The 18688-nt window shown below is 40.6% G+C and overlaps 1 protein-coding gene across 12 annotated transcripts in view; it reads left to right on the forward strand.

Annotated features, from left to right (window-relative positions):
• Positions 1-18688, forward strand: part of FMNL2 (formin like 2) — a 259549-nt gene that overhangs the window by 150064 nt on the left and 90797 nt on the right. For all 12 annotated transcript variants that reach the window (XM_038421460.2, XM_038421462.2, XM_038421461.2 and 9 more), the window contains exons 3-4: positions 14614-14694; positions 18193-18269. In XM_038421460.2, the coding sequence (XP_038277388.1) occupies positions 14614-14694; positions 18193-18269 (158 nt within the window). The remainder of the gene's footprint in view (positions 1-14613; positions 14695-18192; positions 18270-18688) is intronic.

Here is an 18688-nt window from a genome sequence, read left to right on the forward strand (position 1 = left end):
AAAGGGGGTGGGTGTGGAAATATATAGAGCGCGAAAGGGTACAATGTTTTTTAACCTGTCATTTGTGGTAGCTGAAGAATGTGAATATCCTGTGAAAAGCAATGTCTTAGTGTCAGTCAGACAGTGCAGAATCCCAGAGTTCAGGCAATTGTTTTGTCTTTGTTGTCATAAGCACTAGAAACTGTGGCATAGTGCTATGCACAAGTGCAAGAAGGAAATGGTACGTGTCCATCCCTGCATAGGGAATTGACACAATCGGTGCATCTACTGGTGCTAAATCTTTCCAAGAGGGTGGGATTCAAGCAATGATCATCGTTTTCCCTTTTGCATCAGCTAGTGGAATTGAGTCAGCACAAGAGGAACACGTACCGCACGCTGTAAATAGTTGCTGGAGCTCCCACTCCAACATGTGCTCTCCTAGGCTGCACAGAGAATTTCTGACTGAGTAAACCAGGTCTCTAGGGGTATGTGCCTCAATGTAGGCTCTTATTTGAAAGGTAAATACATGTCTTAGTATTTCTTTAATAAAATATCAAATTCTACAGAAACTGATGTGCCATCAGTACTCCATGTTGTGATGCATCTGCATAGAAAACTAGTGTAGCATCTATTGTTTTTATCACTATAATTCATTGCAAGCTCCCATCTAGTTTTCTGGTCTCTTTGTGAGTCTGTGATTCACATCTACTTACTTTATTGACAAACCAGCTTTTTACTCTTGTTATCTCTGCAGAGTTAGCATAGCTACAGAAAAGTGAGCTTGATTCCATTCCGTCTTGTTCAGCAGCAGTCATATTGCCAGTGAAATACTTGTTGCAGAATCTTTATTACTGGTGAAATACTGTGAAAGCCAGAAAAGAACCCACCCTGATTTTCAGATCACAGGCTGAGTTTTCAGTCTTGGTAGAAAACATATACAGTAGAATGTCAACAAAGATAAATCCTCTCTGCATATGGAGTTTTGGGGGTGCCACTCACTGAAACACAAACCAATGAGATTTTGCTGTTGGGCCAGCGTGTTACCCCACTACAGTTTAACACTCCTGACTTTTCCCTGATAGCCAGTAATGCCTTGAAATATGAGTAGAGCACTTACAGTTGACTGGTGGGCTGGTACTTTGCTACTCCATAAACCTCAGCAGTCCATGGCAGACCTCATCCTTGAGAGTTCAATCCAAAACCCACTCAAGTTAATAATGGCTATCTTTTCATTGACTTCACAAGGCTTTAGATCAAACCCTTAGTGCAGATTAGTGAATTTCTACTGTACAGGACCGCAGGATATTATTTTTAGGCAACAGCTTCTCAGAGTATAACAGGTTTCAGAGTAGCAGCCGTGTTAGTCTGTATTTGCAAAAAGAAAAGGAGTAATAAAATAATTTAAAAATAAATTTGTTAGTCTCTGAGGTGCCACAAGTACTCCTTTTCTTTTTTCAGAGTATAACCAAACTCTTTACAATCATCAGCTAACAAAGTTAAGAAAAATTATTTTCTTGGGTGGACTAAAGACTGTGATAAAGATATTTAAAATGAAGACAAACCTGAAATAAAGCCACTGCATGAATTGTATTTAATGGAGAACTCATTGTAATAGAAAAGCTCAAGATCTAAGGTTCAGAAGGTCATAAGAAAAGAGGAAAATAAATTGGTATAACTTTTGCTTTACTATTTAATTAAGTACTGTGTCTTCTCAGGCATGGCACAAAGCCAAGAATATGTCAGATTAGAGAATTTAAATTAATGTTATCTATTTAAAAGGAAGATGTCAGGTGTTCTAGTCAGCAGGGATCTGATAGACACTTTTTCTCATCTGAATAGAAATTAATCATTTTTAGATGCTATGGAGAGATATTTTCAATCTGTTGGGGTTAACACTTGGAAAACATGTTTATTGGACTTGCATACAGATAGCATATTTCTAAGTTGTAAGCCTGCGGTACAATTGTCTCCAGTAAACCCTTCACTTAGAATGGAGCAGAGCTGTTGAATTAGAGGAGTGTGGTTTAGTAACCTGGGCACAAAAGCAAGAGTCAGAAGCTCCTGAGTTCTAATCTTGGCAGTGACTAATTGTGTGGCCTTGGGAAAGTCACTTAACCTTTCAGTTTCTCCATCTGTAAAATGGGAATAATAGTCCTGAGGGGAGGCTGAGGTTGAATGAATAAATAAATAAATAGCTGGCTGCACATTACTTTAAAGATGTAACGCTAAGAATTGAAGATGATCAAGTTGGCAAACTGCCCAAAAGATAGCAGGTTGTTGTTCAATTATATGTGGCTGCCTCTCCTGGATCCTTTAAATGAACAATACTTATTCATATGAAATTTGAAAGGTCCCTTTGAAGTGAAATGGGAGTGGTAAGTAAGGAACTAAACCAAAATATGATAAAGTGCTGTTGTGCACAAAAATATTATTTCACGGATTGAAAATAACACTGGCTTAGCTTCTAGAACTTGCTGTATTCAATTTTGGATCAGTTCTATTACACTGTATCCACAATGGCTAGCTGTGTGTTATGTACCACTGTCCAGAAAGCAGGTAATTCCCAGATTTTCAATAATGTAAAACATTCATTTGCAGGTCAAATGAGAGACAAAATATCAATTCATAAAATCCTGTTGTTCTGATTAGCGTCTTGCCTTTTTCCTCTCACTTGAATTCTGGCATAATTTTAGTGGCTGCTTTCCTTTTATAAATGCAAGAGGTACAAGCCAATGCTTTATGCATTTTGAATGCATCTTGGAGTCTCAGATAGCAAATATTATGAAGCATTAATCTCTGACTATATCAATTTGTGACATGGCTTCTAATATAAAACAGTTGAATCAGGGGAAAAGCAAGGTGATAGTCATAGTCAGGATGGTGTGATTTTTAAAGTCTGACTCCTTGTCACCTTCTAGGGCTGGAAGCATTTTGATGGACTAGTAAAAATGTCTTCAGGGTTAGTAAACATTTCCAACCACTGATCATTGATTAGAATGTTACTAATAATGTTACTAATAATGACTTACTTCGTGTCTTTCAACTCAAAGAATTCCATTGTGCTTTGCACAATAAGGAGCTGTTTTAAAAAAAAAATTCATTGCTGTTTTAAAGATGATTATGTCAGTGAATAATTATTGATAGACTTTGAGAAAACAAATAAACAGACAAAAGATCAGCACCATAAACTATAATAAATTTGCTAATTAAAGTCCTCTAAGTGTCTTGGTTTAGTCTCAGAAGACTAAAAATATTAAAATTGGCAGCTAGGAAAAGCTTGTATTAACATATAATGCCTGATTATTGAATAACTGCAAGGCAGCCAAAGAATAAAAGATCTGCTCTTGAGAATTAAACTAAACATAGCCAAGCTATAGCTCCATGAAGAACTCCCAAGAAGAGAGGGAATAAACTGTTCAAACTAATGTGGAAAAAAGCCTTGTGGTGGTATTATTCTGACCCTTTTCAAGATTCAAACTGTTCATTTTCAGGAAGAATTGAATTGGATACACTCTAATTTGTACTAATTGTCATTTTGACTTGTAAATTACCTGCCTTATTTGTAAAACTGGCCTCCAATGTTGTGCCTGCTATTTTGCTCCTTCAGTTGTAGTTGCAAATGTTAACATTTGGTTATCTAGCTATCTGATTGTACATTGTTAACATTTTTTCCTGTAATTAATTGTGGATAGAAATGTAGGCACAACATTGGAGGCCAGTTTTAAAACTCAGTCTCAACAGGTTTCAGAGTAGCAGCCGTGTTAGTCTGTATTCACAAAAAGAAAAGGAGTACTTGTGGCACCTTAGAGACTAACACATTTATTTGAGCATAAGTTTTCATGAGCTACAGCTCGCTTCATCGGATGAAATGAGCTGTAGCTCACGAAAGCTTATGCTCAAATAAATGTGTTAGTCTCTAAGGTGCCACAAGTACTCCTTTTCAGTCTCTACAGTATCTCTAGATTTATAGCTGACCACTACTTCACCTATCACTTGAAAAATGGCAACTGTTCAGAAGTGCACAATGGAACAGATTCTTATTTATATTAAGGCCCCTTTACATTGCTCTCGTAAGGGAAGGGCTTTAGCATGAGTTGATATGGGTGTACATTACTTTTAAATTTTTAATGACTTTTACTCTCACTTTAAGTCCCTATTGTCAGAGTGACATAAAAGGGGCCTAGTGTAAATGTCATCCAACCCAGTAACACTCTGTAAAGAGCACACAAAAAATAACGATACAGTGAATATATCCCAAATATTAGTTAACATCTTGCTATTCAAAGTAGTTTTTTTATACATTTATTTTATTTTTCATAGATTCATAGATTCATAGATACTAAGGTCAGAAGGGACCACTCTGATCATCTAGTCTGACCTCCTGCACAGCGCAGGCCACAGAATGTCACCCACCACTCCTATGAAAAACCTCACCCATGTCTGAGCTATTGAAGTCCTCAAATCATGGTTCAAAACTTCAAGGAGCAGAGAAGCCTCCCTCCAGTCAACCATGCCCCATGCTACAGAGGAAGGCAAAAAAACCTCCAGGGCCTCTCCAATCTGCCCTGGAGGAAAACTCCCTCCCGACCCCAAACATGGCAATCAGCCAAACCCTGAGCACATGGGCAAGATTCACCAGCCAGATACCCAGGAAAGAATTTTCTATAGTAAATCAGATCCCATCCATCTAATATCCCATCTCAGGGGATTTGGCCTATTTACCCTGAATATTTAAAGATCATTTTCATTTTATAAAAATGTGCCCTTCATAACATCTTAGGACAGAATGTGTTCCTACTTCCATGAGAGTTTCCTCTAGTTCAGCTATATCCGTGTGATCTCTGTTTCTTTACAGTCAGTTGCTGGGGGTATGTGTTCTGCATGGTTCATAGCTTTACAGATGACTAGAGGAGGCTGCATGACTAACACTAGAGGAGGCTGTGTGACTAAACCTCTATACATCATGTGGAAACACCCTTAACTCCTTGCACCTGTCTATTTTAGTGCTTTTCACAACATTCTGGTAGCAGCTCCAATTAGCAGCAATTTAACTACAATTAAGCAAATTCCTAGATATTAGTATACACACAGAGACAGACAATTCTAAGGAAGAGAAGGTTTTTACAAACACTGAAGTTTCAAATACTTAATTTCATGACACTCTACTGGCCAGTTTCAGAGCTAGTGTAAGCAGGTGCAACTCCATTGAAGTCAGTGGAACTGTACCTCCTTATACCAGCTCTGAATTAAACCCTTTGTCTTTGTATGTCTTTGTTCTTTAATTAAAAGAGCATGGTCAAGGGTTAGAAGCTACAAATATGCCCTCTTTCCCATCACCCAAAACACATTTACTTTCCAAATATCCTGCTGATGTGGAAGAGACTCTCAGCCACTGAACTAGGCCCAAATCAGAGCAAATAGGTGATGAAGTCAGAACGCTCGGGTTTTCTGTGCTAACACTGTAGGCTTGCTTGTGACCAAGCACCTAAATATGGAATGAGCAGATTGTGTTAGTTTACAGGGAGGTGGGGATAAGGAAGTGCACACTCACACCTGTTCCACCTGCAAGCCTTCATTGTCCATACAGAAAACCCCAAATTCAAGGTACGGCCTATTTAGGTCACCTGACCTGACAGCTGTGTTTGTTAAAATCATTGCTGCCCTTGATTTGGAAGCTGAGAAGGACTTTGGGTATGGCTACACTTGCAGATGTAGAGTGCTTTGAGTTAAACCAGCCTTCGTAGAGCACAGTAGGGAAAGCGCTGCAGTCTGTCCACACTGACAGCTTCAAGTGTACTGGCATGGCCACATTTGCGGCACTTGCAGTGGCATTGGGAGCCGTGCATTATGGGCAGCTATCCCAGCATGCAATTGACTGCAACGTGCTTTTCAAATGGGGTGGTGTGGAGTGTGACAGGGAGTATGTTGTGTGTATGTGGGGGGAGAGAGAGAGTGCGTTTTGGGGGGCTGAGAGTATGTCAGCCTGTTGTCTTGTAAGTTCAGACAGCAGCAGACCTCCTCCTCCTCCCCGCCTCTCTCTCTCACACGCAGCATTCCACAGTAACGGCTCCCTTTGTCTCGGAGCCGGCTGTCAGAAATGGAACTTTCAAAGGGCATATCCGCATTCCTCGGCAAGTTCAAAACAATGAAAAGAGTGGCCACTTGACTTAAGGGGATTATGGGACCTTTCTGGAGGCTGATCAGGGCGCAGTAATGCAACACCTTGTTCACACTGACACCCGGGCCTTTCAGCCACTATGCAACAAGCCGTTAATCTTCTCGCCGAGGTGGAGTACCAGCAGCACTGTAGCCGTGGAGTCAGAGCGCTCTATGTGCCTTGCCAGTGTGGAGGGGGAGTGAGCTAGGGCGCCCGGGGCTGCTTTATTGTGCTGTAACTCGCAAGTGTAGCCAAGCCCTTTGTTATGAAAGCAACGTGCCCTCCATTGCACCTTTCAGTACCATCCTGTTGTGTTAGCTTTAGAATGGGCAGTCCCATTCAGACAAAACAGGAATGCCTCCAAAATTCTGCCCCAAACTTCAGATCCCCTTCCATCGAGTCCTAACTCCCTGTCTACTCTGCATTTTCATCCTGATCTAGTCCCTGATTCCTCTCCTGTCACTAACTTCCAGTTAAAAACATTTTAAGGCATTTTTGTTTTTGTGCCCCAGAGTGCACTGTATACCTAGAGCCTTTGAAATTTCCTACTACGGGTGAGTTTTTAGAAGCGGTGTTCAGCACACTCTGCCCTCAGGAAGCTAGCAGCAAGGTGACTGGGGCCAAGCACAGAGACCCAAGACCTGCTAGGTTTTCATCTATAAAGGTGGTCGGGAGGAAGCAATAGCAGTGAAAATGATGCAAGTGACAGGGCTGGAACAGAAGTAGGTGTTTGTGGGCCAAGATTTGGGTAATAGAATTGGGAATAAGGTCAGAAGCAGGAGGATCAAATGGACCCGGTGAGAAGTAGAGATGAGTTACATGTGTTCAGAGGGTTAAACAGACAAACCTAGCTTTGGATACAAATGCAAATCAGTGCTCTAAGATGTCTGAGATTTATCCATCACTGTGTATTATAACATCTTGTCTGTGTAAGGGAGTCAAAACACAAATGGCATGAAAATGTACAGGGGCTTGAATAATTGTAAATTACTGCCAATTAACCCAATGGATATATAAAATTAAGAGAGTGTCTTTATCATTTAACAAAAATACTTTGATTATGTAATGAAAAGATTGCCCTGCACCTTGTGTTGACATTTACAACAGTGCAAAGTGAATCCAAAGTGCATGTAGCATGCTTCCAAATCAGACTAGTACGTGCTTTGCACTTACTTTGCATTGGTGTAAATGCTCTACATGAGGTGCAGGGCATTGGCAAATCAGGCCTGTTACATGGGTGATTTTGATGAGAATAATTCTGTAAAAGAAGAAGTAGCCTGTACAGAATGAGTTTGGTGGATTTAGTTCAGGTCCCAGAGGATAACTGACCACATTACAATATTTATCAGCTAAAACTGTCTCTAATTTTGCCTCCTCTCAGCTCAGAGAACCTAAGAGCCTACCACTTCTCCTTGACGCCAGCAAATATTATGGGTGCTCAACAGCTTCCTGGAGCACTCCCCACTTTGCAAGATTAGGCTCTCACTGACCTGGAAGACCAAATTACTTGTAGAGATGGCTCCTCCAGTGAGTGCTGGAGGTTTACATGGGGAAGCTTGCATTGAACAGTTGCACAGGCGAGGAAGCTTGTGCTGCCTGTGATTTTGTCGGTAAATAGGGGGTGTCAATCTGCAGGGTTCTCAGACAGCCCTTACATCAGCACTAAACTTGCACGAAAATATTTAAAAGATTAAAAACATTGCAAAAGAAGGAAGAAGTGTTGCATTTGGAAAGAATTTCAGCCAGAGGTTGGTGGAGCAAAGGGTAGGATTTTAAGTCCATTGCTACTTATTATGATGATGATTAATTATATTTTTGCAGCAGGCAGCAAGATAATAACTGCAATGACTTTCAGTGTATATGACAGTGCCTTCTGAATACTGAGCAGGAATCTACCATTCATTATGAAACAACTTACAGATCATGTAGTCAGGATTTCATCTTGACCTAATAAATGGGGGTTTCACATTTCAGTTACAGAAGTTATTATGTGAGCTTTCTCTCAAACTAAGGGAAAGAAGTTTATAATTCCTCCAAGATTCAAGTATCAGAATGCTTTTAACAGGTCTGAATACAGCATATTTCCCATGGAAGAATGTAAATTTCCCAGCAGTTTTATGGAATAGATGTCTGTCTGACTATGGAACAGGCATAACCAACAATATTTTTGTTATATCAGTGTGTAATTAGATATTGCATATCATGGATTCTGGCTGCCAGATTTATGATTCATCCAGTGGTTCCCTACAAGATTAACCAAATTATCCTATGTGTTGGGAAAATGCTGTAGAGCTTTGCATTCCCCTCCCGTTACAGCTTTTCCATCGGAAATACTGTATATCTCACATTGAGATGAGAATTTTTCACCATTAGACTATATCAGCATGTCAGTGAAGTGGGGAAATACTTAGGCAAAATCAGATCAATCAAAATTAGTCAAAGGCACAGACATGGAATTTACTAATTGAATTCTAGCTTATCTGTTCAGAAGGAAGTGACAGAGAAGGAGAAAGACCTGGGTGCATTGGTTGATCACAGGATGACTATGAGCTGCCAATGTGATGTGGCCGTGAAAAAGGCTAATGTAATCCTAGGATGCATCAGGCGAGTGATTTCCAGTAGAGACAGGGGAGTGCTAGTGCCATTATAAAAGGCAATGGTAAAACCTCATCTGAAATATGTGTGCAATTCTGGTCTCCCATGCTTAAGAAAGATGAATTCAGACTGGAACAGGTACAGAGAAGGGCAACTAGGATGATCAGAGAAATGGAGAACTTCCTTGACAAGAAGAGACTTAAGTAGCTTGGCTTGTTTAGTCTAACAAAACAACGGCTGAGGGGAGATATGGTTGCTCTCTCTGTAAATACATCAGCAGGACAAGCACTAGGAAGGGAGAGGAGCTATTTAAGTTAAGGGGCAGTGTTGATACAAGAATGAATGAATATAAACTGGCCACTAACAAGTTTAGGTCTGAAATTAGTTGGAGGTTTTTAACCATCAGTCTTGGTCTACACGGGGGCGGGGTTTGACCTAAGATACGCAACTTCAGCTATGAGAATAGCGTAGCTGAAGTCGATGTATCTTAGGTCGACTTACCTCACGGCGCAGGGTCGACTGCTACCACTCCCCCGTTGACTCCACTTTTGCCTCTTGCCACAGTGGAATACAGGAGTCGACAGCAGAGCAATCGGGGATCGATTTATCGCGTCTACACTAGATGCGATAAATCGATCCCCGATAGATCGATCACTACCTGCTGATCCGACGGGTAGTGTAGATGTACCTTTAGAGGAGTGAAGTTCTGGAACAGCCTTCCAAGGGAAGTAGTGGGGACAAAAAATCTAATTGGTTTTGAGACTGAACTCGATAAATTTACTGAGAGGATGATATGAGGTTGCCTACAATGGCATACGGCCCATCTGCGACTGCTTTTAGCAGATATCTCCAGTGTTTGGAGATGAATCACTAGATGGAAAGGGCTCTGAGTTGCTACTACAGATAATTCTTTTCCAGGTGTGTCTGCCTGGTGGGTCTCGCCAGCATGCTAACATGGTCTAACTGACTTGGGGCTGGGAAAGAATTTTCCCCCAGGTCAGATTGGCAGAGTCCCTGGGGGTTTTTTGCCTTTCTCTGCAGTGTGAGGCATGGATTGCTTGCTGGTTTGAACTGGAGTAAATGGTAGAATCTCTGTAACTTGAAGTCTTTAAATAAAAATGTGAGGAATTCAGTAACTCAGCCAGAGGTTATGGGCCTATTACAGGAGTGGGTGGGTGAGGTTCTGTGGCCAGTATGAAGGGAGATCAGAATAGATGATTGTGATGGTCCCTTCTAACCTTAAAGTCTATGAGAAATAATAATAATAATAAATAATCATACTGGAATCAAATGAAAATTGTTATTTTCTTTCAAATTCCTCCATGCCTGTCTTGTCTCTCTCAGCTCCTTCTGCTCACTTAATACTGGCCTCCTTTCTGCTCCTTTGCACAATCTTTACCCGTGGATACAAGAGCCTTCCCTTCTGCAGCTTCTCCTGCTCTGAGCAGCCTTCTTGTATCGTTGCCTTATCAACCCAGCTAGACAACCCTAGGCCTTCTTTGTGTGCCAGAACACAAGGATCAAAGAATTTGACAGCCCCTTGCACAGGTGCCCACTAAGGAGAGCCCTGGTTCCTCCTTGTGTACCATACAGGGGAAGTCACTGTCCAGCCCATAACCTATAAAACATTAAAAACCCACTAGACTAAATGCAGTTAAACCCAAAACTATCCTTGAAAATGAGGACAGAGGCTTAGGACCAGATTGTTTCAATGTACTGGCCTGGGGAACTTTTGGGAGAAGAGACAGTCTGTACGGAAGAGATAAACTGTAATTTAACTGAAGCAAAAGCAAGTTTCTAGCTCAGATATTAAAATTAAGATATTGAAATATCTGAGCTAGATATTGTAAGGAATATTCTTCCTTTGGAGGAAGTATTTAAACAAAGAGCTGGGAGAAAGCTGACAGGTGATAAGGAGCCCTCAAGTTGGACAGCCATCTGCTGGGAATGTTTGCAATACATAGGTATTACTCTGTATTAGAGCTGAACTGGAGGATGGATAGGTTGAGATCACAGAAGTAAATTCCATACAAGTGAAAGGGTGTTAGATTAAGAAGTTAAATAAATGAAAACAGGCATATGGCCCAACTATAATAAAAGTTTATAAGCCAACATGAGAACCTTCAAAGCATTAGTTGCTAACCTAGAGGGAAACATTCTACATACTAGGAATAGAGGAATGACATAATAGACATTTCTGAAGCATGGTGGAATGATAAATCAATACTGTGATACCTGGCTATAGTAACTATACAGGAAAGATAGATTAAAACATGCACTACACTTAACAGATTCTGCAGAATCTAACAGAAAAAAAAACCAATCTGTGTGGGAAAGCCCATATAGTAAATTTATACTGATACATAATCCAGTGCATAAAAATGAGACTATAAAGCAGTATTTGACCACTAGCTTCCAGAGCAGGAAAACAATAATGTTGAGGAAGATCAAAGAGGCAATTAAGTCTAATAAACCAGTGATAATGAGTGACTTCATCTACCCACAAACAAAATGGTCAATGTCACAGTGGGACAAGGTTCGGATTGCTTCTTGGACCGCTCGTTCTAGATTACACATGAATAGAGGCTATTTTCATCTTAGTCATGTGTAATACACAGGAGTTGATTCAAGAAAAGATTATAATTCAGCCTTTAAGTAATAGGGATTCGGCTCTAATTCCGTTCAATATCTTCAGGAGAGACTTTCTTTCAGACTTCTGGCTAAATTCTCTGCTGACATAACCCCATTGAAGTCAATGGAATTGAAATTAATGGAGTTATACCAGCAGAGAATTAGGCCAGGAGTAGTGCCAGTATAGTAATGTTGGGTAGGTGTGTGATTTTGTTCATGACATTTCTATACCAACAAAAGCTCTTTTGTAGATGCAGTTATACTAGCATAAAAGTCGTTTGCCATACAGTCCATTGTACTCAGAAAACTGGCAAACGCTATATCAGCAAAAGCACTTTTTGCTACTACTGCATCTACACTAATAGGTTTGATAGCAATAGGTACTTAGGCAAACCTTTTCTAGTGTAGACTAGGTTTTGAGCTCCTACTCTTTTTGAGTAATAAAGATGAGGACTGTCTGTGATTGAGATGTTAAAAGAGAAAGTGCTGATGAGACCTGATATACTAAAGAGCAACAAGTTACTAGGAGTGAGTGGTATGTACTCAAAACTTCTTCAGGAGCTTAAGAATGAAGTGGCTTACAACTTCTGCTAACAAAAATATGTACTCTCTCATTAGAATCAGCTACAGAGGACAGGAAGAGAACAAATGTCCACTGCAGGATTTTTTATACCTTCCTTTTTGCATCTAGCATTTGGACCTGGCTAGCCAGAGACGTACAACTAGAAGGACCACTGGTCTGATCCACTATTGGAGTTCCCCTGTTGTGCCTCCCTCTTGCACAAGTGCTCTGGCCTGAAAGGGCTTGAAGAACCATCTTTGGGTACATCTGCATGGGGATGAAAGCCCTGTGGTACGTCCGTGGCTGGTCTGGGTTAGCTTACTCAGACTCGCAGGACTTAGGCTGCGCAGCTAAAAATTGCTATGCAGACATGGGGATTTGCGCTGGAGCCTGAATTCTGGGACCCTCCATCATTGCAGGTCTCAGAGCTTGGGCTTCTGCCTAAGCCTTGAATGTCTATACTAGAGTTAAACTAGGGTGACCAGATGTCCCGATTTTATAGGGACAGTCCCGATATTTGGGCCTTTTTCTTATATAGGCACCTATTACCCCCCACCCCGTCCCGATTTTTCACACTTACTATCTGGTCACCCTAAGTTAAACAGCTCCTTAGCCTGAAACCCATGACCCCAGCATTTGGCGTGGGCTAGCTGTGGGTTTTTAATTGCAGTGTAGACATACCCTTTGTAGCCCCCTGATGAGAGGCCTGGTGCTGTTGCAATTCCTGGTTAAGACACTGCTCCCTGCTAGAACACCCTGGGGCACAAGTCACTCTGGCTCACGAATCACCTAGATGCAGAGGAAAGCCTGGGTCCCCTTACACACTGTAGGGCACATTTAACCAGATGGCTACCCTCCCAAGAGATAATTCAGGGAGCATGCTCCACCTGCACTTCAGTGAACAACTGGAAGGCACTGTGCCTTCATGAGCCATAAAACATTCGGTAGCTTCCCTCTCTGTGGTCCTGTGCTGGGAGGTTCAATCAGGCCCTTAATGAGAGTTTATACAATTGTAATGGGAGAAATGGAATTTTCAATAGAGAGTCATATCTGTTGGCTCTCCATCTCTTAGTCCTGGTGGGACAACAGCTGAGTCAGGTGTTAGAGAGGGCATGTAATTATTGCATAGCTGATCCTGGCCCTGCGCAGTTCTTTCAGCACTTAGGTGGGCTTTAGCTACCAAACCTATGACAGCTATAATCCTAGCTGATCTTTTAAGTGGAATAATATCAATATAGAATAGAAATTCATGGAGCTGACCTGATAATGGGGATGGAAATGTTCTACCTATGTAAAAGCCTAGATAATCTTCTAGGAATTGATATCAAGAGGACAGGCAGGTGGATTGGAGTATGGACCAGAAGGGAATAAATAGAAATGGAAAGTCTGATGTGATTGTGAATCATTGTTTTAAGGAAAACAACAGAGCTTTCAACTCTCTTCAAGCAGAATTCTCCTCAGTTATCAATATATTCAACATCCAAACAATGTTGGCAGATAGTGGTAGAAAAAGTCAGTTCCTGTGTGCGGTAAACATATTAGTGTGCAGGATTTGTGTTGACATAGAAAGTAGCATGTGGACATTGTGGATTTAATGCATATTGATGTAGGATAAACAAACACTTCAATGTTATGTGTAAGCATGTGTAAGTTAAATATATACTGGAAAAGCTGATTTCTCAAGGAGAATAAGAGCATTCTCATCCTAAAGAATTAAAGTAAAATTTCTCATGGGCGCAGATAGAAAGATTCTTCCAAATGTCCAAGACCGTGCAGAAAATGGAAGAGAGGTCCAAGGTAGGGTTAGGGAAAGTGTAAGAAGTATAAAAAATCCCATGTAGCAGAGCCCTCCAGTGCTGTACCCTGGTAGCTCTTTGATTTGTGCTTGTCACCCTTACATGTACTTTACAGTTAGCGTAAACACCAATGATCCTGTGCAAGGATGCCAGCATCAGACTGAAAGTATGTGAGTAGTGAGTATTCAGAATACTCTTGACAACTATAATGAGGGCTGTTAACTCCAGCTGGACATCACCTCAAAAGCCTTTTTAAAAGGAGTCAATATTAGAAAGGCAAATGCTGTCTCTAATTTTTTTTCAGGCTACTCGCCACTTCAGTCTCTTCCCCCTTTAGTTTTATGGATGATATATACCCTATGACAGGAGAATGTTTGCCTTTGAGTGGTATTTTGTATGGTATAAGTTTCAGTCAGTTTAGGACGTCTGAACAGATTGTGATATGAGAAGTGTCACTGTTACAGTTAGCGCTCCCCCCCCCTTTTGATAGGCCTTGTGTAAACACACGCAAAGATGTGATCCCTGCCTAGAAGAACTTGCAAACTAATTTATAATTTTGCAAAATTTCCTATAAAGTTAACAACCTCCATTTCCTGTTTCTTGAAATATGAATAACTGTAAAAATGTGGGTTCTTCCATAAAGGAAACCATCTTGGCCTGCCCGTTATGTTTTTAATGTAATTCCAAATTGTAAAATGTGTGCCAGCCTTTGTGGTGACATCTTTTAAACAAATCTATACAACCATCTCTATAATATTTAATTCTTCCAGAGCTTTCAGACAACTGGGGTTTATCTTACAGTTTCAGATATATGCAGCTGAAATTTATAATATATAGTTAGAATATACAGTGAGTCACTGCTTGAATGTCTGATGATTATGTGCTCTCTGCAGGAAAGATTTCAAGTGAAGAATCCTCCACATACATATATCCTGAAATTAAAGGGCTATCTCGATCCAGCAGTAACCAGGAAGGTAAGAAGTATTCTGTGTCCTTTAGTATGCTCTCACTTCTGCACTAATAGGCAGAATCCTCTTTGATTTGGAGTTCCTCCCTGTGTGTGAAAGGCCCTATAAAAATCTTGAAGTCCATGTCTCTACTACAGCGGCAGAGCTGTGCCATTGCAGCTGTGCCGCTGTAGTGCAGACACTTCCTACATTGATGAAAGGGTTTTCTCCATTGATGTAGGTAATCCACCTCACTAAGAGGTGGTAGTTAGGTTGACAGAAAAATTGACCTACCTGTGTCTATAGTGTGGGTTAGGTCGACCTAACTGTGTTGCACAGGGCATTATATTTTTCATGGCCCTGAGTGAAGTAGTTATGTCGGCTTAAGGTATAGGTGTAGACCAAGCTTACGAAAGTCTCCCAGATTCCAGTCCTAACAAAACAGATGGAATCAAAGAGAAATTGTTAGAGCATTGCAGTTTTCACAGTTCAGTAGGCAAAGAGCTAAATAGATGTTACAAATAAAAGAAACATCTGGCATAAGGAAAGATGGATTTAATGGCTTGTTGTGTTCTCAGTGTGGTTCCTAGTGGCTGTTCGTCCTCATAACAAAAACTACCACCTTTGGCACTAGTTGACCCTTTCTTGGCAATCTCATCAAAGAGGTCAAGGGGTGAATGGGAATGGAGGGTGAACAGCAGACCTGAAGTTAACTCGAGACCTAGATGGATATTTCTGCGCTATTAATGCCACAGCGGCATAGCTGCCGTGCTGCAGTTACGCTGCTGTAGAGTGGACACTCGCTACAGTGACAGAAGGGGTTTTTCCATCATTTTACTTAATCAACCTCCTCAAATAGCTAGACTGTCAGAATTCTTCCATCAATCTAGTGCTATCTACACCTGGGCATAGGTTGACTTAACTACATCTCTCAGGGATGTGAAGTTTTAAGTGTAGACAGCCCTGTGTTTGAGATGGACTACCACTGTTTGCCTAAAACAGCCCACCAATGATGAGCCCTTGATCCTCTTTTTTTAGAGAACTGTTCCCACCTCCTTTACATCAGAAATGGTAATGAACCACCTGCCTCAGTATGTCAGCAGAGCTCCTGTAATCCTTTCTCAGCAGGATCAAAACTTGCTAACAGGAGAAGTGTTTTAGACGAACACTGTTATGTAGCCCTGTTATGGTCTTTCTGGGGTCAAGATGGAAGCACACTGGCAGCTCAGTTGGGGAAATTTGCATAGCAGTTGTCCTGGCTATCCTGTGGATAAAAAGAGGAGTTTTGTCTCTGGGTTTTGAACATGGTAGTACATTCACAAGGGGCCTCATCCCAATTTGCTTTCAAATACATTTCAAATCACTGGTATTTATTTACCTCAGCTGTTTGCTCATATTGTGTTGATGTTTTTAACAGCCTTTTTCTTTTGAAAAAAAAAAGAAAGTAACCAGAGCATAGCTCCTATCAGTGACTGGTTCTCCGTCTTCCAGCTTAAACAATCACTGCTTTGTGTTGCCATACAATTAGCTTAACTGGTGTCTTGTGGTAAAATACATATCCTGCCACAATGCTCCAAGCCCAGGACTAACCACACACTGGAGTTGAGGTGGGCCTACGTTATTGAAGAAGTACAATGGGGCATACACTAGTATCATTTTCTTTCCTGTTGGCCTTCATTAGCTCATGTCTTCAAGGCTGCAATAAAAGTATCTTTTGACACAATGCCTCTCGTTGTGGGAAGTGACAAGAAGGAAATGCCATTCTTAACTTTAAATTTGTCTGCAGCTGATTATAGTAAGAAGAGAAAGAAAAAAAATAAACCAAATGGTAAACAGGGGCTTTGTTTTTTTCCTGGAGCATTTTTCAGATTCATGTAGCGTTTGGTTTGCACTGTGGTCAGTCCCTGGGCACGTTGAAACCCTTTTTGTCCTAGTGCTATTGTCAGACTCCCCCATTATGACAAAACCAGTGTAACCTAAAAATAACTTAATCAAGTTTCTCTCTTTTATTTTATTTTATATAACTAGTCAGCCCAAACTACAAACGAGAAAGATTTATAAATGGGCTCCCTGGACTGATGCTTGGGGGGAGTATTCATATTACCATAATTATTGCTGTAATTAAGGTTGTGTCAGCATTTTCTATCCGAAATACTTGTATGGTCAGGAGGAGGTAGTTCCAAACACTGTTGTATAATATTCATTTGGGTACTCAAAATCTCCTGGAAAAATAGCTATTTTTCCTTGTCAGCTGCATTTTCAAGCACTTAGGTTAGCCATGTTTAAATTATATATTGCTAAGCAAATCACAGTCTGGTGGCTTCTTATAATCTTATAAATTACAGAACACTTAATTGTCTCTGCTCCAGGTTGCAAACAGCAACCCCGTTGGAGGATAATGACCATGCAACAGGCAGTTGTGGAACATTCTTCCCATCTCTGTCTCTCCACCTTCCCAGCTTTCCCATCACCACTGCAACACTAGACTAAGGCTTTGTCTTCATTGCAAAAAGAAAAGAGATGTGTTTTTACATCACGACACAGCGATCTCGAGGAACAGAAAATCCCCTTCCATTTCTGTAAGAAGAATCTACACTATGGTGCTTTGGCAGCATAGCTATGGCACCATTGCTGTGCCATGGTAGTGCCCATAGTGTAGACATGGCCTCAGTATGATCAGCATTCGGTGATATAGTAAGAAACATACAGGAACATTTCCTCTCTCACAAGAAAAATCCCCAAAGAGATTAAAGGCCAAAAACCACATTCAGCGTAACACAGACCAGTGTTATACAATTCAAACTGCTCTTAATTCACATTGCTGAACCATTCAAGATAAGGATAGAGTTGGCTTCAGCTCTGAATTTCCTGGGTTCACGCATTCCCACTCTTGCTGCCACTGGTGGAACTGCACTGATGGGAGATATTCAAAATAAAACAAGATTATTAGAGAGTTCTGTACTATATTGTAACTCAGTAGTTTACTGATTTTTGCATTTGATCTGGGCCTCATTCCAGCCTCTAATTTTGCACCTACAAATAATCACAGCACACAGATGGTAATACTGAGATATCTGATTATTTGTTTGCACCTACAAATCAGGTAGTTAGATGTAAATGCCAACAACTCTTGTGTTGTGGAGACAAGATTGCAGGTGCAAAATTATTGGCCATTGCTGAAAATCAGGTCCCTATGCTGGAACTGTCTGAAATTTTGGGTGCTAAAATAGAAATTGTATTGTAAAGAATATATATTCTTTTACAGAATTTTAATTCTCCTTTTCACTTCCACATTTTCAAATGAGGAAATTACAAAATTGTATTTGGAAGCAGGAGTTATTTTTCTGAGTGTCTTTTAGTTGCTAGTCTGATTAACAGTCTTTCATTTCTCAGGATTTGGAAATGTTCTCAGTATATTTTAATATTTAACATATTCTGTCTCCTGTGGGATTATGGCATTTTTGAATAGCATCATGTGAGTCCAAATATGTTTCTCAAGTATTTTTTCCCCCAACTGAATTATAGAAATTCAGAAGACGAGTCCAAGAATCTACTCAAGTACTACGAGAACTGGAAATTTCTTTAAGAACAAATCATATTGGGTAAGAGCTATTAATAATCCCATGATTTGGGTCTTTATATCCACTGATTGCTAGCTTTGGGCAAATATCTCCATGCTCTTTAAAGAATGAGGTGACCTAATGTATCAGTCACTAAAGATTAGAAGGCTGGGATTTGGGCTGTGCAGTACATTAACGTGTTAGCTGGTCATCCCTGAAGGCTCACTTTTAATCTGTTCATTGTAGGCCCAATCCTATTGCCTTGAAGAAGAGAAGTGAGACTGATAGGGTCTGCAGTTTAGTCAACCACTCTCTCTCCTCCCCCGCCCCCGATTTATAGCTTCTGCTAGGAAACCTCAGGTCGTGAATAGTAATAGTTTTGCAGAGGAGCAATGAGATGTTGTTTTGGAAACTTCTGCATGCCATGTTTGCATGATGCCTTACTGCTAGCTAATGCTATC

The sequence above is a fragment of the Dermochelys coriacea genome, chromosome 11 (assembly GCF_009764565.3).
Source record: "Dermochelys coriacea isolate rDerCor1 chromosome 11, rDerCor1.pri.v4, whole genome shotgun sequence".
Lineage (NCBI taxonomy): Eukaryota > Metazoa > Chordata > Testudines > Dermochelyidae > Dermochelys > Dermochelys coriacea.